We start from the raw sequence: 25,377 nt of genomic DNA, 5'->3' as shown, positions 1-25,377 counted from the left end.
TTTTTGTTTGTTTGGTTGTTTGTTTTGGTTTGTTTTTTTTATACTAGACTATTAAAGAGTATAAAATTGGATTCTGTATATGCAATATCATGTTTTTAATATTTGGACTTTACCGGTATTACATGCATTCAAGAGTTATGCAATTTCCATATAAAATAGATACCTAAACTGGTTTGCCTTACCAGACTCGTTTCCGATTTTTGACAATTATTTTGAAACAGTAAGACTTTTTACATATTACTTAGCTTACCACCAGCTGACTAATTGGGGGGAAGGGAGGTCTTTGGGATTCACAGACCCACTAATGAGGCTTCAAATGCTCTCTGTTGTCCTTCAAACTTCAAAGTAGTTTGATATGGTTAAGAACTGATAGTGAATTATTCACTTGTTGACTTTATGTTGGTATTATAGGAAAGCACTCATAAACAGGATTCTCAGTGCTTAAGAGATTAGTTTCTTTGCCACTGTTCATGGGCAGGGTGGCAAAGTATTTGAGCATATGATGCTATATAAAATACATTTCTTAGATAACAGTATGTTTTGGTGAACATTGTCTAACTAACTAAATGTGTTTTTTATGTTACAATAAGGTTGTTATTTATCTGCGATTTACTGTTTAATGAAATAATCCTTTGTTTCTACTTTCTTACCCTGTTGTCAATTTATTAGATAATTTGAACCTGATACAGTCATTTTGTATGCTAAGAATCCATATTTAAAGTCAGCCCCTTCAATTACCTAAACAGACATAATAGGTCTATACATTATAAATGCTTAGTCACATCTAGCCATCCACCAGCCCTTAGTACAACTGGTAAAAGGAATGCAAATGTTCGCATCCTTATATTTTCTCCACTTAATCCTTCTTTATTTCCTTCTTTATCTACATCTACTCATCTAACTAATATGCTGGTCAAGTCATAGCAGCTATGCTAGCTCTCAGGATATTCTGCTAATCTCATCCCTCCAGCATCCATCAAACAATGTCCGCCAAAGCCATGTAAATGATTACTGGTTTTGTTAATCATATTTTGCAAACAATGAGTGAAACAAAAAAATCTACTACGTAATTATGTACAAACATATTTCCACGACTGTCAAATGCATTAAATATTTTGGTGACCAGACTAATGGGATCATAAAGGAAAGAGGCTGCTGCTAATTGTGAAATATAATTGCTTTATTTAGACTTTTCCACCATTCCTCTTCACTCAACTTCCCCCTGAGAGATTACGCAATTTCTAATTATTTCACGTTGTCTCATTTATTCTGATTTGACGATCCTTATAAGAGCACTTTTACATGCACACGGCATGATGTATGACTCATATGTAATAGATAAAGAGCTCAATTCTATTCCATATATTCAGTAAAGTGGTTCCAAACCATATTTAATTGAATAGAAGCTGAAAACAATTATGTTTCCGTTAAAGTTCTGACATTCCTACGGCAATTATCACATATTCTTACATTTTTACACTAATACATTTTAGGTTAATTATCAACAAATATATTGCACTTTCCGCAAACGTCACGTGGCATCTAGCTCTGAGTTAATATTGGTACGATGTGCCAAATTCCCCATTGTTAAGGTCCTGGGTTGAGTTCATGAGATTATCTGGAGCAACTGTAGAGAAGATCATATTTGTTACGGTCATATCTTGTCTGTAGCATTGAATTTAGGGAAAACCCCATAAGTTAAGAGGTTGCAAAGTAGACAATATCCATCAAGAAGGATATCTAAGTCACTAGTTCCATTTCTTAGACATACCAACAGTCCTAAATTATGGTATTTCCCAAGTTCTAATGGGGGTACTGACACAAACTGGACCGCTGCATGTCTTGAGGTCTGGGTTGGGACCCACTGCCAATCTCCTCGACATATGAAATCAGAAGGTGATAATCCAGATACAAGGAGTGATAAAAGAGACAATGGAACTAACCAGGTGTGAATGTGGATGCAATATCATCTAATTCAGTTCGCACTTCTACTTACTCATAGCAGTTCTATTAACACACATTGAAATTCCTATGATAAACACAAGATATTTGTTTTACCTATATCTGTCTTTTTAGTTCTTGAACTGCTGAAGACCATCCATTTTTCTTGGCAAAACGACTAGGATGGCTTAAATTATGAGGGATTACTCTAGGATACATATGGCAAATGCTTGCAAGATTGTTCTCCAGATATAGAGACCTAAGACATATTAACTTATTATTCATTTAAATATTTATTTTATTTTATTAATTACAGTATTAGAATATGACAATGAGTTTAACAATGAAAATATGTATATCATTTAATATTAATATAATTTCCATTAGAAAGAGAATTCAAAATTCAACAACTTTTCTCCTAACAGAACACAGAGGTTGGCGTATATTTTTTCTCTTTCCTTCATCAATCATAGATAGTTCTTTGAACTAACATAAAGGGCCTCCGTATTCTCGATTTTCCTTTTTTTTACGATTCTTTATAATAAAATTGTAAAAATTCCCAGTAGATTGTGCTGATCATTTTTCATCCTGTTTTGCAGTTCATCTTTATTAAATTTTATGAAATTAAAAATTCCATTTTATTTTTTTATTCACTGATTTCCACACTGTGGTGCTTTTCATCTTTCTTTTTTTATTGTCTTGATAAACTCCTCCTACTTTCACTCGCTTCGGTATTTGTTTATTCCTGTGTGCTAATGTTGGCACCTTAAATACATTTGTTGTATCTTTCTTAACCAATTAGAAATATAATTACAAAAAAACTCCAAAACTTTGCTTATTGGTGATTTTACTAGCACAATCACCTTATTACTTGCTCCATTTCCCCTGCACAGTGGAATTATGTAATGTCATGTGTTCTCTGTAAATAACACTGACAAGTAAAACTCTCAAGGACTTTGCAGCAATCTACAAAATGTACACATTCCACATACACATAGACCTGTTGCGTGGCTGGCTTCTGGTCACTGATACTTTTGTATCATAGTTCATGCTTTGTTGGCTTTTTTTTTTGTTGCTTTAAAAAAAAAAAAAAAAAAAAAAGCTGTGTTTAAAACACTCTCTATTGCTAAGGGTATCTAAATGCACTGTGAAGTCTGAAGCATGATGGCAGTCTGTGCTCATTTGCATGTCAAACTGGGAACTCTGGGAAAATGGTGGAAACAGGATTTCTTTAGTTTCTATGCACAAGTAGCACCTCTCAAAGACCAACTTAATATATGCAGGAGATAAATAACAGTATTATTTTGCATTTGCACTGTGGGGAGTTGTATCATGTTTGGCCTCACCACAATCTGTTTGGTACCTAAGGAATACACAGCATAAGCAAAAAAGGGGGTGTGACAGTTACAACGTGGGTATATGTCACTAGCCATCAACCAAACAAATTTTCTTTCAGAATTGTGGTGGAGATATATATTTATCAACCTTTATTATTAGCGCCCACATATTCTGCATCGCTTTACAATTATGAAAAGAGGATATTAGGTGGGCCCTGCTCAAATGAGCTTACCAACTATTATGATTTGAAATTCATATATACCATTAGGTGTCTTGCCGAAGGACACTTACTTGTAAGGTGGTTTGATGAGGATTCAAAACTGCTTTTTCCAGTTCTATAGCACTGCTCTATAAAGCCAAATAAGAGTCCCCAGTCCCTGTAATTAGGCAGGAGCAAGGATTTTTGCTACACAGGCAAAGATGAATTTTGCCGCCCCGCCATAAAAAAATAAATAAAAAACATGCATCTTCACCTTTGGGTCTCTTAACCACCCTTTTAAATTTCTTACCCCTTTTGTATTTTCTATCCCCTCTTTTGAATGTCATACCCCTTTGGTGTATCGTATCCCCCATGTTTGTGTGTCTTACACCCTTGTTGTGTGTCTCCTATTCCCTCATCCCATTGAGTGTTGCTTACTTCCTTCCAGCCCCGTTGTGGGTCTCATACTTCCCCCATCCCCTTTGTGTCTCTGACTCCTCCCAGCTCCTTTGTGTGGGGCTCTTTCTGCCATCAGCCCCTTTGTGACTTTCTCCCTTTCCCCAGCATCTGTGTGCATCTTTCTCCCCAGCCCCTTTATGTCTTTCTCCCCTTCCTCAGTCCCTCTGTATATCTTTTCCATCTGAACTGTGTCTCTGCCACCTAGCCACTCTTTAAATCTATTTTTCCCCTTGCCAGACCTTCTGTGTCTCTTTCTCCCTCCAGCCCCCATGTTTGTCTCTTTCCCCCAGACCTCCTTCTCTTGTTTCCCAGCACCTAGACTCTATCCCCCCACAGACCCTCTGTGTATACAGGGAGTGCAGAATTATTAGGCAAGTTGTATTTTTGAGGATTAATTTTATTATTGAACAACAACCATGTTCTCAATGAACCCCAAAAACTCATTAATATCAAAGCTGAATATTTTTGGAAGTAGTTTTTAGTTTGTTTTTAGTTATAGCTATTTTAGGGGGATATCTGTGTGTGCAGGTGACTATTACTGTGCATAATTATTAGGCAACTTAACAAAAAACAAATATATACCCATTTCAATTATTTATTTTTACCAGTGAAACCAATATAACATCTCAACATTCACAAATATACATTTCTGACATTCAAAAACATAACAAAAAAAAATCAGTGACCAATATAGCCACCTTTCTTTGCAAGGACACTCAAAAGCCTGCCATCCATGGATTCTGTCAGTGTTTTGATCTGTTAACCATCAACTTTGCGTGCATCAGCAACCACAGCCTCCCAGACACTGTTCAGAGAGGTGTACTGTTTTCCCTCCTTGTAAATCTCACATTTGATGATGGACCACAGGTTCTCAATGGGGTTCAGATCAGGTGAACAAGGAGGCCATGTCATTAGATTTTCTTCTTTTATACCCTTTCTTGCCAGCCACGCTGTGGAGTACTTGGACGCGTGTGATGGAGCATTGTCCTGCATGAAAATCATGTTTTTCTTGAAGGATGCAGACTTCTTCCTGTACCACTGCTTGAAGAAGGTGTCTTCCAGAAACTGGGAGTTGAGCTTGACTCCATCCTCAACCCGAAAAGGCCCCACAAGCTCATCTTTGATGATACCAGCCCAAACCAGTACTCCACCTCCACCTTGCTGGCGTCTGAGTCGGACTGGAGCTCTCTGCCCTTTACCAATCCATCCATCTGGCCCATCAAGACTCACTCTCATTTCATCAGTCCATAAAACCTTAGAAAAATCAGTCTTGAGATATTTCTTGGCCCAGTCTTGACGTTTCAGCTTGTGTGTCTTGTTCAGTGGTGGTCGTCTTTCAGCCTTTCTTTTCAGCCATGTCTCTGAGTATTGCACACCTTGTGCTTTCGGGCACTCCAGTGATGTTGCAGCTCTGAAATATGGCCAAACTGGTGGCAAGTGGCATCTTGGCAGCTGCACGCTTGACTTTTCTCAGTTCATGGGCAGTTATTTTGCGCCTTGGTTTCTCCACACGCTTCTTGCGACCCTGTTGACTATTTTGAATGAAACGCTTGATTGTTCAATGATCACGCTTCAGAAGCTTTGCAATTTTAAGAGTGCTGCATCCCTCTGCAAGATATCTCACTATTTTTGACTTTTCTGAGCCTTTCAAGTCCTTCTTTTGACCCATTTTGCCAAAGGAAAGGAAGTTGCCTAATAATTATGCACACCTGATATAGGGTGTTGATGTCATTAGACCACACCCCTTCTCATTACGGAGATGCACATCACCTAATATGCTTAATTGGTAGTAGGCTTTCGAGCCTATACAGCTTGGAGTAAGACAACATGCATAAAGAGGATGATGTGGTCAAAATACTCATTTGCCTAATAATTCTGCACACAGTGTATATTTCTCCCCCCAGCCTCTCTGTATGTATCTTTCTCTCCTTACCCAGTCCCTCTGTATGCCCCCCTCCCTGACCAGCCCATCTTGGTGTCTCTTTCTTCCCCTCCAGTCCATCTGTGTGTCTTTCTCTCCCAGCCTCTTCTGTGTGTCTATTTTTCTCATTCCTCAGCCCCTCTGTGTGTCCTTTTCTCCCCCTCCAACTCCACTCTTTGTCTCTTTTTCTCCACAGTCCCTCTGTGACTCTTCCACCCTGCCTTCTTTTCTGGTCTCTTCGAAGCCCCTCTTTGTTATCTCTTCAACCCTCCCTTGTGGTCTTTTCCACCCTGTGTATGTGTATTCATATAACAATGCAATCATATTGAGCTCTTGTTTTATATAAATGTTTTTGTTGTTTAAATATATTTGTTATTATGTAATTCGGTTTTCTTGAATAGGGTGGACTTTTCTTCTATTTCCTTTGTTTCATTTAATGAACATGAGTTACTTATTGCATTGTATTGTATGTTTTCTTTGGTTTATCTGTGATTCAGACTCCAAGTCAATTTTGCAATGTACTGCATTGTATATGTCATTTGTGTCACATTCAGCAATAACACTTTAGTTTTCTTTTTGTCTAGCTAAAAGAAGAAGATTTGACTTCAATCTGTCATTTAACAAAGGTTATGGGATTTATAAAATATCACAGGAAAACCATGCTACCCAAGAAAACTCTATATCATACCATAACTTGATTAATTATGACTGTGAAAACACCAATGAAATTCGAGGCGAAAGAATCCTTAATTCAGCCCTATTAGATTTTAGCACCATAAGTTTCCAGGACAGTGCGATGCTTACAGATGTGAGTAAGCTCAAACTGCTTAACACAGAGATAAGAGGTGACCAGAGTAAAGACAAAGATATTGGACGTCTACTTTCTGAAAAAATTGGGGCATTAAAAAAGGAAGATGTCAGACACTTTGATAAGTCAACATTTTATGAAGGGCAGGAGAGAAGATTGTCCCATGAAGAAGGTCGGAAGCCAGAGCTCACAGATTGGGAGTGGTGTAGGAGTAAGTCCGAACGAACTCCTCGACAAGTCACACACAAGGTATTATTTAATATCTAAATGGTGATCTCTAACAGCATAACTACTTCAGCCTGCAGTAGGGTGTATGGTACCAGCATTCCCTTGGCGCCTCCTCAAACTAGCATATAGCTATTGCCAACGTTAAACATCCACATTAGCAGCATCAATTCTATCCATATTTAATCACCTGACATGCTTGGCCAATGATTACCATAGAAGTGTGGACAACATTAACATTGTGAATGTGGAAGTACTACTCCTGCACAAACAATATACCAGGGCAACCACTAGTTTTTGTCAAACTTCTTAAAAGCTGTTTGCTACAGCACTGGGAAATATTGCCAGAGGCATGTTGGCACCATAACTACTGCAGCAGGCTAGTGCGTATGGTGCTTAGAATGCCCTTTAATGAACATATCAGAGAGAAAGATAACTTTGTTCCTTTTAATTATGACAGTTCTTAGGTACACAAATATAGGTCAAGTGTTCTGTGATGCCACTTTTAGAATGACACCATCATCATCTACTTCATATAGTTCATGAATGAATAACGAAAGACGGAAAATTTAGAGATCAGCAGTTTGGTTTGAGTTTTGTGATTTAATAGGATGAAGGTCATCACAGAAGTTGCTTAGCTGGTAAAGCGATCACATAAATGAGATAAAACACAAACGTATTACAACAAATGTGAAAGATAGGACAAGCGCTAAGAAATCAATTAGCATAAACAGTGAAATAAATTGTAAACACTGAATGTAAGGAATACCCCCAACACCTTACTGGCAAAAAGCAAAACTATACAACACACAAAAAACAGGTTGCGCTGAATACTGCGTATATTAAGTCCAATAGATATATCAGATATAGGTATACCGTCACCAACTGAAGTCTAAACTATTCCAAGTCAGAATCTTCCAAAGAACTGTTTTATTTGACTTAATACACACAGTATTCAGCGCTACCTGTTTTATGTGTTTTGTATCGTCAAACGTATTACATGTCTACTACCTTCTACTTATATATCTATAAGAAAAAAATGTAATATCACATGATATTAAATTTTATGGAAGGTATTAATTGTTTGCAATGCTTGCGGCATCTCCACCAACTGTGCAATTTGAGGAAACATTCATTATATTTCATGAATAGTATGTAGTCCAGCATTAAGGTTAGTTTTTCAAACAGCTATTGAGCTGAAATGCATAACTGACCCTAAATCGATTCGTCCAAAAAACAATTCTTAGTTTGGGTTGACCAAGTTTCCAATTATATGGCGTTTCGGTTGGGATGAATTTTGTCCATGCAAAAAAAAAATCAGGAAAAACATATTGCATATTGAAGGGGATGAATACTGGCTCATCAATTTACTGCAAAATATAAATATTTGTATGTATATGGTTTGCAGCTCATTTTTCCACCATTTGGTTCACAGATCAAATAAGCAATCAAGTGAGTAGTGGTAACCAAAAAAGGGAAATAGAGGGAAATAGAGGGGAAAAAGGAGTATCCTATCTTTTTTGGTGCCACAGATTAAGCATGAATCAAAACGAACATGCTCGTCCATTGTTCTTTTAGTTTGTTTCATGATTTGGTCCTACAGCGATTGTAATAAAATTAGTCCAATTGCCCAAAAATTCTGATGAATAGCAATTTGGTTGACCACGAATGTACAACTCGTGTTCCTTTTATCTTTGATAGACTTAATTAGTAGGGGAGTATTCTAATTCAGGATTTACTGCAGATGTCATACTAAACTCACATTTGCCTGTTTATTTGCGAGGCAACCTGTCATATGCAATGCTGATCAACTAACCCTCCCCTAAAGAGCAACAAAACAAACAAAACAAAAAAAGCCAACCAGTTGTTCTATACTATATGGGTTAAAATAGTGTGGTTTTTTTTTAGAATGATAATTTGGTTGCTCAACACTATAATCCATAGGTGGGTTATTACCCTTGAGAGTATCAAATAGTAAACTATTAAAGAGTTTCTTGCAGTCAATGACTGTTTATATTAGTGCAAGAGTTCATTTCTGCACATTAAATATACACTATTGGCACTGTGACCACTCATCTCATAGAAGTGGTCTTGGTGCACTGTCCCCTTAAACTTGCAGCTGCAAACATTGCACTGGTGGAGAAAGTAGCAGTCTTCAAGACAAGCACTAGAGGCGCTTCCTAAACATCCACCAAGTTTGACTCTGTGAAATGGCACTAGACGTACTCATACTTTGCATGAGGATGTCCAGCGTCTTCTAAAACCCCATAGTAAAGTATTAAGTCAATGCATTCCTATGGGGAAGGTGTAATACATGTGCGTTGCTCACCGAACATGCACATTAGGAGCCCAACCAAGCACCAAGGGACTTCAGCACTCTAATCAGGTAAGTGAAAAAAGGGTTACTTAACCCTTCATTTGCCACCAGGTATGTGTTTACCAGATAATTCCTAAACAATTGTTTATAAATTAGGAAAGTTTATATTTATATAGTCTTTATCTTTTTTTCCTACAGAGTAACAGCTGATTTTACTGAAATAGATTCTAATGCTTCAATGTGGTGTATTTTAGTTTTGTGCTGCATTTTAGTTTAGTTTAGTTTTGTGCTGCATTGGGCATACCTAAACTTGAGCACATCCCTAATCTAAATTTGCCCTACCCCTTCCTGTCAAGGCTGCACCTCTTTATGTTTAAGACCAACACGCACTTTGACTGACAGACACACACTCTCACTGATACATGCACTGACATACTCTCACAGACTGACAGCTACACAGTCATTGGCACACACACTATTTAACCAACACACACTTTCACAGACAGACACACACTGACAGGCACACACTATCAGATGCACATATACTGACATACACTCACTAACATACACTCACTGACATACACTCATATTTGACACACACTCACAGACACACATTCTCACTGATCTGACACACTCTGATAGACACACACACTGACAGACACACACTCACTGACCGACACACACGCACTGGCAGATACATACACTCACTTACAGACACACATGCATTCACTGACAAACACACACTCACAGACAGACACACACATTCACTGAAAGATACACACTGGCAGACAGACATTCACAGACACACACATGCACACACACATACACACACACACACACACACTGAAGGATGCACGCACACTGACAAGTGCACACATACATTAACTGTGTTAACCTCTACCATATCAGCTGGAAGGCTATTCCATGCATCCACTACCCTCTCAGTAAAGTAATACTTCCTGATATTATTTATAAACCTTTGCCCCGCTAATTTAAGACTGTGCCCTCTTGTTGTGGTAGTTTTTATTCTTTTAAATATACTCTCCTTATTTACTGTGTTGATTCCCTTTATATATTTATATGTTTCTATCATATCCCCCCTGTCTCGTCTTTCCTCCAAACACACAGATTTTCACTGACACACACACATTCACTGACAGACATACACATTCACTAATGGACACATACACACTGACAGACAGACACACAAACACATTTTCTCATACACTCACAAATATATATATTGTTTATATAGAGCTAAAAAAAAACTATATTACACTTTTTCACATTTTACTTTAAAGTGTGGGGAGGGGGTATCCCCACATAAGTGTTTTTTGAGCTGCTTTTATTTACAGGTAATTCTTTTAAATGCTAATTAACTAACACACCTCCTCGTTTAGAGGATTATTTTGTATTGGTCACAATTTTTGGACTGAGATCATTCTGCAAAATGGCCCATACAGTACTAGATCTAATCTCCCCCAAAAATACACTTTAAACACTGCTAATCTACATATTGTTCATAAACCCAATACCCCCCTGCTGCATACATCAGCACATTTGCTGAGTTAAAAAAAAAATAATTCACACTCATTACTGAAACCATGTTAAGACTTGTTTATCAGAGCAGGATTAAGTAAAGAATAATTCTAGGCATTCACCTGGGGCACAGTGGTTCAACAGGGGCCACGGACGGAACCATACATTTGCTTGGTCCCATTAACGATCTGTTTGTAAAGAATGAAGAGGGGGCCAAAATTGGTAACCTGCCTTAAACGACATGTGATTTTAAGATTTTGATGATTTTTTTTTAATATTTGTTTTAATTGTTTGTTTTTTTCAATGCATCATTTTTTTCACAGCTTAACAAGACAACAATATTTACATTTGCAGAGTGAGTCAAGGTGTAAAAATTATTTTGAGATTGGATTGACTATTTTGCAGAATGATCTAACATTCAGAGTGATGTATATTTTTTTAATAACCAATTATAAACTAATTTGCGTATTTATATTTTTGTTTCTATATTTTGTGACATCTGACTTTTTTGTTTTGTTTGGTGGTTGCATTCACTTTTGGGAGTTTGCTAAATACTCCTGGGTACCAGCACCCATGGCTTGCTTTTTGAGTGCCATTCCACACAGACAAGTTTGGTTTTACAATGCATATTACCAATGAGTATTAGCTACAACACTGCCAGGGAAGATGTACAAAGACTTATTGACCAATGTCCCTTCTAGGTAAACTGATTATGTATTACAAATAATATTGTTTAACCCCTTAAGGACTAAACTACTGGAATAAAAGGGAATCATGACATGTCACACATGTCATGTGTCCTTAAGGGGTTAAAGGGACATTATAGGCACCTAGGCCATGTCATTTCAGTGAAGTGGTCTAGGTGTCCCTGTCCCCCTTAGCTCTGCAATGCAAAACATTGCAGTTATAGAGAAACTGCAATGTATAGATTGCAGTTCTAACACTGCCTATAGTAGCTCTCTACCAGACAGTCACTGGAGGCGCTTCTTGCAGATTCACAGAGTTTGAATCCATGAATCAATGCTGGACATCCTCACACCTTGCATGAGGAAATCCAGCATGATGCAAAACTCCATATGAAAGCAATGATTCAATACTTTCCTATGGAGAAGGCCTTGCCAAGTATGTGTATTAGGTTCCTTCCATTGGTTGACCTCGGTGGATGAGGTGCGCTAACCCAGTGCCAAGGGACATCAGTGCTGGAATCAGGTAAGTGACGCAAAGGGTTTTTAACTTTTTTTATGAATGCTACAGGGGCAGAGGGACAATATAGTGCTAGTAATACAGCTTTGTATGCATAACACAGTGTTCCTTTAATTGTAATGTATAATCTGACTGTTCAGTAACATTTTTACTTGGAGCGTTTATTAATGCAGAGTAAATATTGCTAGAGAATCTTGCCCCATAAGTACATGACGTGTATTGTATTAAAGTATGTGTCCAAAAAAAACACACTATTTAAAAAAAAAGCTTCAACTTCACTGCTTTAATTTGTTTGCATAGTAACACTGCAGCATCAACAGTTTAAACAATGACCTGTTGTTTGGAAGCCATATAGCTTATGCCATTGTCTATTTTCTTTTCCGTTATTAAAATGACGTGCAAATATTTATGACGAACACAAAAGCCACAAAAAAATTACATGGAAAATATTAATCCAGTGATAACAAAGTGAATTAGAGGAAGTAATACTAAACAACTAGACTGACAGATAAAATACATATTTCAATAAATAGACCTACTGTATTGTATTATCTCAACCATAAAGAAAATTGTAAAAAAAAAAAAAAACCAATGTTAGGAATATAGAATACATACAAAATGGTTGCAAAAAGCAACTTAACCCCTTAAGGACCAAACTTCTGGAATAAAAGGGAATCATGACATGTCACACATGTCATGTGTCCTTAAGGGGCTAAAGGGACATCATAGTCACCAGAACAACTACGGCTTATTGTATTTGCTCTGGTGAGTATAATCAGTCCCTGCTGGGTTTTTGCAGTAAACACAGATTTTTTAGAGAAAAGGCAGTGTTTACATTAAAGCCTAGTGATAACTCCACTGGCCACTCTTCAGATGGCTACTAGAGGTGCTTCCTGGGGCAGTGCTGCACAGTGTGCAACACTGGCATTCAGTGTTTCCACCCTCTGCATGGAGACACTGAACTTTCCTCATAGGGATGCATTCATTTAATGCCTTTCTATCGGGAGATGCTGATTGGTCAGGGCTGTGGCCAGGGCTGTGTTTGGCTTGTGCTGGCTCTGCCCCTGATCTGCCTCCTTGACAAGCTCCGCCAATCCAATGCTTTCCTATAAGAAAACATTGTGATTGGCTCTGATCACCACTTCTGGTGATGTTAGACAAGCAGGCAGATCAAGGGCAGAACCAGCACAAACAGACTAAAATAAAAGTAAGATTTTACTATATTTAGAGAGTATGGGGGGGGGGCATGGGGGGCTAGATGGCAATTTAACACTGTGGGGTCAGGAATGCATTTGTGTTCATGATCCTATATTGTTAATTAAAAGCAAAATTCTCACTAGTTAGAATGTTGCACAACTGAATGCCTAAAATGAAAGTTAGCTGTTGGTTGTGCTATTGCTTTTTTAATTTAGTTATATGTCCTGTTAGCTAGCACGACATGCAAATTAAACTCATGCAGTGTGTTCTGCACACGTATGGCACTGCTGAAGGAATGCCTAAGTGCACATGCATCTGTATGCCATTTCTGTGTAGATGCCTGTGACAAACTGAACCTCGTCACTGGTTCTTGGAGGAGCCTGCTGGCCAGTCTCTTACCCTCTCTAGCCCCTGCAATAGACCTGGCTAAAATACTTTGAAAAGGCTCTGTTCATGTGAGTTATGTACTTTTGTACTCCAGACAGAGAGACCGACCGTTAACCCTGATTCCTTGGAACTGTTTTGGGCATAGGACCATGTGCACGGTCGGTCAAAAATAAGACTTTCAGAAAATTCCTGAACCTCTGAACTAATCTAGGTGATTTTTGGATATGTTGGTCACCCAGATCAGGGCTATCAGAGAATGTAACATTTGTGGGGTTTTATGTACTTTTGGGATGTATTTAAAAAGTATGTTTTTTCTGTGCTTGGAGATAATTGGATTAGAATTGTGATGGGATTCCAGCATGGTCAAAATTTAGTAGGCTGAAATCTCCACATGTCATATGCTAATTAGTATCTGGTTACAAACAGTTGGATGAGTCATCAGTGTACTGAGCATGTGCGGAAGTGGAAAGCACATTCCTTTGTCTTTAACAAGCCATGTGGTCTGCCCAGATAAGGTGATCCGGAATATCCTGTTCACGGATTGGTCTAAGGGTATGTGTGAGTGGAAGCTATGGATGGGAGGAGTTACTGTAACAAAAAGCTCTGTCCCCATGTGCTGGGTCTCTCAGACATTTTTGGAACAGGAGTTCATCTGAGACCCGATCGATGTGAATAAAGAACTTTTTTTTACTTCCTGAAGACCTTCCTCCATCTCTCTGTGTTTGGCTTCTGCAATTGATTACAGTAACATAATTAGTATAGTTATCTGCCAGGCAGAGGGGAGGGATTGTGTGCTGTGTGTGGGAGTGTTGGCCTTATAACCTTATTGTTATTGGTCTGTCACGGTTCTCACCAGATAGACAGATGGCCAGACGTGGTCGCTCCTGGAGTTCCCAACAGGGGACTTGAACCAGGGAACTTCTCAGTCCTGGTCTTGCTTTCTGCCTCTGAGCCTACAGCGACTACTGATTCTGGTCCTGTTCATCCTGGCATGGCTTCTACACTGGGGGCTGCACCTTGACTTGGCTGTGTTTCACCTGACCCTGATCAGTCATCAGCAGGGTATTTAAACCCAGCCTCGCCCTGTGCTCAGTGTCAAGTCTTTGATCCTGTGATCCTGTTTTGTGTTTCGTACCAGTGTTCCTGTTGTTTCATCTGCTTATTATTATTGACCCCGGATTCTGACTACGTTTACTATGACCTCTGGCATCCCTTGACTTTGGCTACTCCTCGTTGTTCCTGTCCTCTGGCATCCTTTGACCTCCGCTATCCCTCGACAATCCTGCTGGTTCAGTCCTTGCCTGTACTGCGTATTGGTACTTCATCCTGCACAGCCCCCGTGCACAGACCCACAGGCCGGGTGAATTCTTACCTGACCACCTTGGCCTGTGGCTTTTGAGAAAGCTTCGGCGAAACGCGTCAAGTGAGGAAGAATTTTGGACTTTTATACAGGACTGGTTTTATAGTTTATTATTCACTTTTTACTTATTGTATTAAAGTATATATATTTTTTAAATTATCCAGTAATTTCTCTTGTCCTCCTTCCTATCTAATACTGCTTTGCTGCTATACCTGGGTCCACTATATCCCGAGGTGGGGATTATTCCACCTAAAATTCTCCAAACTAGAGCAGGTCGTTGCTCTAGTATATGTAAGTAGGATCATCTACTTTTACTACAATATTTTTATTTACGTACTATACCATGTGGCGTATTTTACTCTTGTTTTTCATATAACGAATACTTACACCTATAAATTCACCAACGGTCTTGAACCTCAAGAAATCCATAGACGGGGATTATTCCGTCCAGGCTCTTAACACCGAGCTGATATAGCTCCTCAAAGTGTGAGTGTGAATATAACACCTTTGTTCTTGTGGAATTATATCGTTCATACATACTGTACCATTATTTGTATTTTTGTTTCTCTTTTTTTAAGTTACTCCGCTGGCCAGTATTTCTACTAAACGTATGTACATTTTCTGATCTTTAGCGCTGTTCACCTTTCTATTTTATCTATCTGCAAGGGTGAGCAACATATCTGCGCTACAGACTCCCAACTCAGGTAAGACCCTGATATGGTCTGTGAAGTTGCAAATCAGTTCCCCACAAGGTCCCTGTGGGCGTACCCCTTGCATGGGGATTGTCATATAAGGCCAAGTTTGGCTCCCATGAAAGAGAGATTCGTTTACCCCTTCATGAGGTCTTGGCTCATGTTTGGGGGATTGGAGAACTACATTCACTCTGGTGATTGCTATATCGCAATATTCCCCTGAGTATAATCAATAGCTCTTATAAGAGCTGTTCCTGCTACGCTCTCTGGACTAGGAGAGGTCTACCCACTGGAAGCTTGAGTCCAGGGGGGGTGGAGGATGGTGAGACCCCAACCAAGCTACGGGGGTTCATCGGGTCTACGGTGGTTATGGTGTTCCAGTACAGTGCTTATGGTGCTCGCAAGTACTAGGAAGCAGCGATTGACAGAGGCACCCGGTCGGGTTGCCAGGCGATCTGTCACAATGCCCAGTGGGGTGAAGTGTTTTTTACTAACCTCTGCAGCATTGTTCACTCAAGTTAAAAATCCATTTGTGTTGACTTGTGGTTAAAAGTGAACGTTCATCTTTGTTCAATCAGTGAGAATTAGAGATCTATTAAACAGAAACTTCTATGCAAAAAATTAAAAAAATTAATATAGCTAGTATAATTATCCTGACTATTTGTTGTGCTACTAGGCATAACTGATCATAAAATATTAAATGAATGTCTATGAAATTGCCAGAAGTGACAAGTAATTAGTATTAAGGGACAGTGGGCACATAAAATATAAGATATGTTGACATTAATTAGGACGCTCTGAGCACACAAATGAAAAAGATAATTATTAGAGCTCAATGCAAAAGAAGCCTCATTTGTTAGATCCTAAGTTTTTACCAAAGGGGTCTAGAGTTATGTGTACAGTATGTTATAACTGGAAATAGGCAGAAGATCACAGTGATAACTTTAACATAATTGTATTTAAAAGATTTAACAGTGCGTGTATAGCTCTCAAATCAAGGGAGCATTAAAGAAAATCCAACTTTTTTTACTGTAAGAACAGTAAGGATGTGGAATTCTCTGCCTGAAGAAGTGGTTTTATCAGAGTCCATACAGATGTTCAAACAGCAACTAGATGCATACTTCAAGGATATAATTTTACAATGTAGGGTAATAGCTGCTTGATCCAAGGACTAATCTGACTGCCATCTGACTGCCATAGTTTGTTGCAAGTGCTTCAAACTGTTTTTTTTTTTTTTTTTTACGTCTTTTGGATCAACAGCAAAAAACAAATGTGAGGAAGGCTGAACTTGATGGACGCAAATCTCTTTTCAGCTATGTAACTATGTAACTATTCATCACAGTTAGAGTTCAGACAGATAGCTATATAATTAGACATATTTGTATAAGAGGTGTAGAAAGCAGAGATGATGGACGTAAAGGAGCCCTCCACTGCAAAATAGTAAAAAAAAAAGCTCAGGGGAGATAACGGAAGTAGGAAGGAATCCCTGGCTGTTTGACAGTCAGGGGGGAGTTTCCTAATTAAAGGCAAGGCCGTCTATAATATCACTAGGACCCTGGGCAAAGCATTTTCTTGGGCCTCCTGGACCCACCCTCCTCCCTTCCTCCTCCCCCACTCCCTGGCAGGCAATCACACCTTTCACATACATACAGAGACATATACACAGACAGACATACTGACACATACATACACAGACAAACATACTGACACAAATATATTCACCAAGAGACATAAGGAAATATTCACAGACACATTCAGATGGTTAAAGAGATCCTTCAGTGCCAGGAAAACAAACCCGTTTTCCTGGCACTATAGGCTCCTGGAGTGTGCCCCTCCCTGGCACCCCGCCCCCCTCCTGCGGGGCTGAAGGGGTTAAAACCCTCGGCGCAGGGTCAGTCTCCGCCCACGCTTCTCGTCAGCCGGCAGGGGAGACTAATGCGCATGCACATCAATGGTCCCGCGCGCATTAGACCTCCCCATAGGAAAGCATTACTCAATGCTATCCTATAGGGAAAATCTGATGCTGGAGGTCCGTGAGGACATCCAGCATCAGATAACAGACCAAAAGTCTGTTTGGAATCCGGAAGCCCTCTCGTGGCTGTCTGGTACACAGTGTCAGGGTACCTGTGGTCTCTACCTCCGAAAGAGGTAGAGACTTAGCTGTTCCTCCATCCAGACGGCCTGATGGCTCCCTTCCCCACGGTCTATCCGGTCATGCAAGGCCGGCCGCGAGGGAGTGACTGCCTTTTACAGCATCTAGGCAGGAAGTTGTCATCAGGACACTCCTCCGGAACGACCTGTCACTCAATTGCTGCAGGACCAATCAGGACGCCTCAGAGGCGTGGTTACTGCTCTGAACAGGGTATTTAACAGAGCTTCTTTCATTAGCTCATTGCCCTGTCGTGGTTCTAGCTTGTTCTAGTCACTCAGTGCTTGTGTATTCTATTATCCCTTTTGGTTTTGACCCGGCTTGTTTACCTTACTCTGCTTATCTCTGTTACCCTTGATTCGGCTTATCTCTCGCTTACCAGTCTTCTGTTACCCTCGACCTCGGCTTTTCTTTGACCATTCTATACTGTACTACTTACGTTAGTCCGGCCATTCTAAGGTCCGGTATACGTATCTGGCTACTGTTTGTACTCTGCGTGTTGGATCCCTGTCCCGATCCTGACATTACGACAGGGCCAATGGATCCTGCAAGTACAAACAGTCAGCTGGCTTCTCCTGATCCTAGGTTTGAAGCCATGGATCACAGAATGGATCAGATGGCGCTTGCACTACAGGCTCTATTATCTCGTGCCAATAACCCACCAGAGGAGATACGTAATACCCCTGTTTCTCCTGTCGGTTCAGGTCTAGAGGTAGCCACAGTGGGTGCTTCTTCTCGCATTACCCCCCCAGTACGCTATGGTGGGGCTCCTGAGAAGTGTCGTGGTTTCTTAAACCAAATTAGTATCCACTTTGAATTGCAACCTCGCTCTTATCCTACAGATAGGGCAAAGGTAGGATTTATTATCACCCTACTTATTGAGAAAGCTCTGAGATGGGCCAACCCATTATGGGAGAACGATAACCCATTAGTTTATAACTATAACGCCTTTGTAGCTGCTTTTAGAAGAACATTTGACCCTCCAGGTAGAAAGGTTAATGCAGCCAGATTACTGTTGCGTCTGAAACAGGAGAACCGAACACTGGTGGATTATGCACTAGAGTTCAGGTCTCTGGCGTCAGAAGTCAAGTGGAATGAGCAGGCGTATATGGATGTATTTTTGAATGGCTTATCTGAAGTAATCCTTGATGAGGTTGCTACCAGAGAACTCCCTGAGAATTTATAGGATTTAATTTCGTTCATCTCTCGTATAGATGAACGTTTAAGAGAGAGACAGAACACTCGAGAGAGGAATCGGAGACCTTCTTTTAGGTTAGCCCCCGCTTTTCCAAGTCCTGACTCCACGGTATCTTTGCTTCCTGAACCTATGCAGATAGGGTATACCCGCCTCTCTGAGGAGGAAAGACAGTACAGGAGAAGAGAGGGTTTGTGTATGTATTGTGGAGCTAAGGGTCATTTACTCTCGAACTGTTCTAACCGCCCGGGAAACGCTCGCACCTAAGTCTCTCTAGAGGACAGGCCTTGGGTGTTTCTATTTTGTCCTCTACTCCTAATTATAAAGATCACAGGCTTCTGCTACCAGTTTCCTTAACTTGCGGGAGGGAAGTAGTAAGGGCTATGGCTTTGATAGATTCCGGTGCTGCTGAGAATTTTATCGACCAAGCCTTTGCTAGTAAAAACAATTTCCCATCCCAGCTAAGGGAGACACCCTTGGCCGTTGAGGCCATAGATGGTAGACCACTACTAGACCCTGTTATCTTTCGTGAGACCATACCCATTGATTTAAATGTTGGTATCCTACACGTGGAGAATTTATCTCTTCTGCTCATTTCGTCTCCTTCCGTTCCCATAGTTCTGGGGTACCCATGGTTGAAAGAACATAACCCTATTATCGATTGGGAGTAAGGGGAGATACTCTCGTGTGGCCAGGGCTGCCAGGATCGGTGTTTGTGCAAGGTTTCTCCATTAGCTAATATTAACATACAGGAGAATCCTACTCAGTCCACAGAAAAACAAATACCAGACCTTTACCTAGACTTAAGGGCAGTGTTTGACAAGAAGAATGCCGATTCGTTGCCGCCACACAGGTCATTTGACTGTAAAATTAAGCTTCTACCCGGGACTATGCCTCCGAGGGGCCATGTATATCCTTTGTCTGTTCAGGAAAACTCGGTTCTAGAGGAGTATATTCAGGAGAATTTAGAAAAGGGATTCATCAGGAGGTCTTCTTCTCCGGCCGGGGCGCGGTTCTTTTTCATTAAGAAGAAGGATGGCACGCTGAGACCTTGTATCGATTACCGAGGCTTGAATAAAATAACTGTCAGAAATGCCTATCCCATCCCACTGATTACCGAGTTATTTGATCGTCTTAAGGGCTCCAAAATCTTCACCAAGTTAGATCTCAGAGGGGCTTACAATTTGGTGAGAATCCAGCAAGGTCACGAGTGGATGACGGCATTCAATACCCGGTATGGCCATTACGAATACACTGTTATGCCATTTGGACTATGCAATGCTCCTGCAGTATTTCAAGATTTGATTAATGAGGTACTTAGGGAGTTTCAGCATGATTGTGTTATTGTTTACCTGGACGACATACTAATACACTCTAAGGAGATTGAGACTCACCATAGACAGGTCAGAAAGGTGTTACACAAACTTCTGCAACATGGTCTATACTGCAAATTGGAGAAGTGCAGTTTTGATCAGTCTCAGGTAGACTTTCTTGGGTACGTGATTTCTGGGGAAGGTTTTAAAATGGATCCTGGTAAACTCCAATCTATTTTAGACTGGCCTTTGCCCAAAGGACTCAAGGCTATCCAAAGGTTTATTGGTTTTTCCAACTACTATAGGCGCTTCATTAAGGGTTACTCCTCTATCATTGCGCCTATTACCAATATGACCAAACAAGGGGCTGATACTAAGTTCTGGTCTGAGGAAGCTCTTGGTGCTTTTAAGACTCTCAAGGAACTTTTTGCCTCAGCTCCCATTCTAGTTCATCCTGATACGACTCTGCCTTTCTTGCTCGAGGTCGATGCTTCTGAGACAGGAGTTGGGGCTGTTCTGTCTCAAAGGTTAGGGGTGGATAAACCATTACACCCTTGTGGTTTCTTCTCTAAAAAATTTTCTGGGCCTGAGAGCAGATATGACATCGGGGAGAGGGAACTGTTAGCGGTCATTAAGGCTTTAAAGGAGTGGAGACATTTACTGGAAGGGACACTACACCCTGTTACTATTCTAACGGATCATAAGAACTTGTCTTATATTGGGGAGGCTAAGCGCTTGTCCGCCAGGCAGGCTCGCTGGGCCTTGTTCCTCACTCACTTTAATTATGTACTTACGTATAGACCTGGTTCTAAGAACTCTAAAGCCGATGCTTTGTCTCGTCAATATGAACCATCCACTATAACTGAACCACTTCTGTCCTCCATAGTTCCTAAGGGGAATATCATCGCGAACACGAATCTCAGGATTCACTCTCCATTGCTTTCTGAGATCATGAAGTTTCAGCATTTGGCACCCAAACAGACTCCTGGGGATCGACACTTCGTTCCTGCCGCTCTCCAACTGGAGGTGCTACGCTGTCTCCATAACAGCAAGGTGGCTGGGCATCCTGGCATCCGCAAGACTTATGCGCTGGTCTCTAAAGATTTTTGGTGGCCTGACTTACGCAAGGATATTAAAGAATTCATCGGGGCATGTGAAGTTTGTACCAAGACCAAGCTACCCCATTAGCTTCCATGCGGATTTCTGCACCCTTTAGATGTTCCTGAAAAGCCTTGGTCCTGCCTGGCAATGGACTTCATTGTTGATTTGCCTATCTCTAAAAAGCAGACTGTCATCCTCACTGTGGTAGACAGATTTACTAAAATGGCTCACTTCATTCCCTTACCTAAACTCCCATCTTCGCCCGAATTAGCGGAGATATTCGCCAGGGAGATTTTCCGTTTGCATGGGATACCTTCCCAAATTGTCTCTGACAGAGGCTCCCAATTTGTTTCCCGTTTTTGGAGATCATTCTGCTCCCAACTAGGCATCAAATTGAATTTCTCCTCTGCCTATCATCCTCAGTCCAATGGAGCTGCTGAACGCACTAACCAAAAAGTTGAACAATATTTACGTTGTTTCGTTTCAGAACACCAGGACGATTGGGTCGGTTTGATTCCTTGGGCGGAGTTTGCACATAACAATCTCATTTGTGATTCTACGCATTCTAGCCCTTTTTTCTTGAATTATGGCTTTCATCCTTCCATCCTTCCTTCGGAGTCTTCTTCTCAAGGGATACCGTCGGTGGATGTTCATGTTGCCAATTTAAGAAAGTTGTGGGATCAAACTCGACAAATCCTTCTGCACAATTCTACGCTGGTTAAAAAACACGCTGACAAACGTAGAAGGGCAGCACCGGTGTTTGTTCCAGGCGATAGAGTATGGTTAAGTACTAGAAACATTCGGTTAAAAGTGCCGTCCATGAAGTTTGCTCCTCGATATATTGGACCTTACAGGGTACTGTCTCAAATTAACCCAGTTGCGTATCGTTTAGCGTTGCCTAATGCCTTACGCATTCCTAATTCATTTCATGTTTCCTTGCTAAAACCATTAATATGTAACAGGTTCTCCTCCACGATCGCCCCTCCCCGCTCAGTTCAGGTGGAGGGTCAGGAGGAGTATGAGGTCAATTCCATCGTTGATTCCCGAATCTCCCAGGGGAAACTGCAATATCTGGTCGATTGGAAGGGTTATGGTCCTGAGGAGAGAAGTTGGGTACCTCAGGAGGAGGTGCATGCTCCCCGTCTCCGCAGGGCGTTTCACTCTCGATTCCCTTCTCGCCCTGGTGTATTCCGCCCGGTGGGCGTATCTGAGAGGGGGGGTACTGTCAGGGTACCTGTGGTCCCTACCTCCGAAAGAGGTAGAGACTTAGCTGTTCCTCCATCCAGACGGCCTGATGGCTCCCTTCCCCACGGTCTATCCGGTCATGCAAGGCCGGCCGCGAGGGAGTGACTGCCTTTTACAGCATCTAGGCAGGAAGTTGTCATCAGGACACTCCTCCGGAACGACCTGTCACTCAATTGCTGCAGGACCAATCAGGACGCCTCAGAGGCGTGGTTACTGCTCTGAACAGGGTATTTAACAGAGCTTCTTTCATTAGCTCATTGCCCTGTCGTGGTTCTAGCTTGTTCTAGTCACTCAGTGCTTGTGTATTCTATTATCCCTTTTGGTTTTGACCCGGCTTGTTTACCTTACTCTGCTTATCTCTGTTACCCTTGATTCGGCTTATCTCTCGCTTACCTGTCTTCTGTTACCCTCGACCTCGGCTTGTCTTTGACCATTCTATACTGTACTACTTACGTTAGTCCGGCCATTCTAAGGTCCGGTATACGTATCTGGCTACTGTTTGTACTCTGCGTGTTGGATCCCTGTCCCGATCCTGACACAAAGCCACAGAGGGCAGACTTAGAGCTGCAATGTAAACATTGCAGTTCTCTGGAACTGCAATGTTTTACAGGGCAGCACTAAGTGCAAAAGTGGTCTGGGTGCCTACAGTGTCCCTTTAATTTATAAAAGTGCTGATTTCTCACAGAAATCAGCACTTTTATAAACTGGTGTTGAACTAGCAAGTTAAGTGCTTTTGGGGTGTGGAGTGGTCCTTTAAATTTAACATTATTGCACTTTTATGTTATGCAAGATTGCCTATCAGCTAACAATCTAAAAGTGATAATGTGCCCTGATACGAATGGCAGGCATGATACCAAAAACCTTACATGGAAATCCAAACTAATGCTTAACTAAATAAGAAAAGGGTTTTAGTTTCTCTTTGGCTCTCACAGTTTTAGTTCCCATGTCTGGAAATCATGTGGTTCATTGTATTTATGTTATTTGCCACAATCAATGAACAAACAGTTATAAGCATTGTGTTAGGCCCTTCAGCAACAAGCTGCAATCAATCCTTGCCCTGCATATAGATATGATAACAGACAGGTAGACAGTCGCTATAGTGATAGCTGACATATATTTATTCAGTAAGCATGGCAGCTATCACCACTTCCTGCCCATAAACATTTTATGCCTTCAGCAATCTATCACTGTATCTCTCTGCTAGAGTTACATTTACTACCATTTAATGTCACCCTATGCTCAGGTCAATAAACGGTGGGCCTTTTGGGCCCTGTTTTCTGTTTATGACACTTGTACTAAATAATACATTCACTCGTGGCCTCTCCTAACATATATCTGGCACACATATAACTAAATGTGTGCTTTATAATAAGGCATGCGATTTCGGTAAATGTATAAATTACATCTACATTTTACAGGAGCATATCTTATTTTTAAAAAAACAAGCACCAGTACAATTAAAATTGGTGTCTATGGCTGAGCATATCTCTGTGTAGTGATTATTACTTATTTTGCATATTTCAGTTGATCTACAAAACGGACATAGACATATATGTCACACACAAAGAGAGAGGTTAACAGTTTGGACCAGTATAAACCATTTCTCTCTGTCTTTATGCAAATGGGGGGGGGAAGGGGGGGTTGGGAGGAGGGAGAATGAGGTGAGCAGAGGGCTCCAGGGTCAAAAGTGTGAAGGGGCAATAATATTTGACAATATTCCACCCTTCTCCCATTTGTATCCGTCTCCATGTCCATTCTTTTGCCTTCTTCCTCACTTTTTTCCTTTTTCCTACTTTTTACCCTCACTATTCTCCCGTGTCTTCTTTTTAATATTACCTCCTTCCCCACATGTACCCCTTTTGCATTTGGTTTTAACCTTGCAAGGCAAAATGTTCTTTATAAATGGATACATGCAGTGTTCATGTAGGTTTTAGATGGCTGAAATTATAAAAAAAAAAAACAAGTATCCAGAGACTCAAAGTCCACATACCAGGATTCAATCCGAAAAGCAAAGTCACCAAGACATTAATTGTGAATTCAGTCCAAGATATTAGAAATACTTCCCAGTGCAAAGAACAAAGACAACTTAATGTCTACCAAGTTCCACAGGGAATGGGGAAGTGGGATCATCTTCTGCTTGCCATTAATATGTATAATAGAGGAAGGCAAGACATTTGCATCATAGTTTATAGAGGTCACATGAGCTTGTTTTTTGTCCAGCCATTGCATCATAAGGTATTTGCCAATTCTCGAGTTCTCCATTTATGAAACAAAGTTTATGGTAGCAATAGAAGTTAAATTGACATTTATTTTTGGTTTTATGGCTTCAGACGAAAGAAGCAGCACAATAAACAGCAATAAGCAATGTATGGGATTAATATCTGCAAATCAAGTCCTTCAAATAAGCAAAATGATCCTAAAGTAATTCATAAAGTATCTGTGTGTTACCTGAATCGAAGGCTGGAGTCTCTTTATAGAGAGGTTTTTTTGTTTTTGTTTTTTATCATAAGAATTGGGAATGTGACACTGCGGAACAAAAACAAGTCAGCAGCAGTTATTATTAATTTATTATTTATATAGCACCAACATATTCCGTATAATTATTTAATTAAATTAACCATTTCTTCACTATAGAAATAAGGCGATCTAATTGCAATGTTTTATATAGTTAAAAATATAAATGTTGATATTCACACACTTTATGAACAAAGCAATTAGGCACAATAAGTATGTGAAACATTCCATTTAAAATAAACTGATCAGCCACTACATTAAAATCACTGAAAGG

General features: G+C 40.4%; 1 protein-coding gene across 1 annotated transcript in view; it reads left to right on the top strand.

The window, feature by feature from the left end:
- GPR149 (G protein-coupled receptor 149) overlaps positions 1-25,377 on the top strand; it is a 70,218-nt gene that overhangs the window by 4,558 nt on the left and 40,283 nt on the right. Inside the window, exon 3 of the mRNA XM_063442569.1 lies at positions 6,443-6,915. Coding sequence (XP_063298639.1) covers positions 6,443-6,915 — 473 coding nt within the window. The remainder of the gene's footprint in view (positions 1-6,442; positions 6,916-25,377) is intronic.

The sequence above is a fragment of the Pelobates fuscus genome, chromosome 2 (assembly GCF_036172605.1).
Source record: "Pelobates fuscus isolate aPelFus1 chromosome 2, aPelFus1.pri, whole genome shotgun sequence".
NCBI lineage: Eukaryota > Metazoa > Chordata > Amphibia > Anura > Pelobatidae > Pelobates > Pelobates fuscus.
Note: the sequence above shows the minus strand (reverse complement) of the source record. Positions and strands in the feature narration are given on the sequence as shown.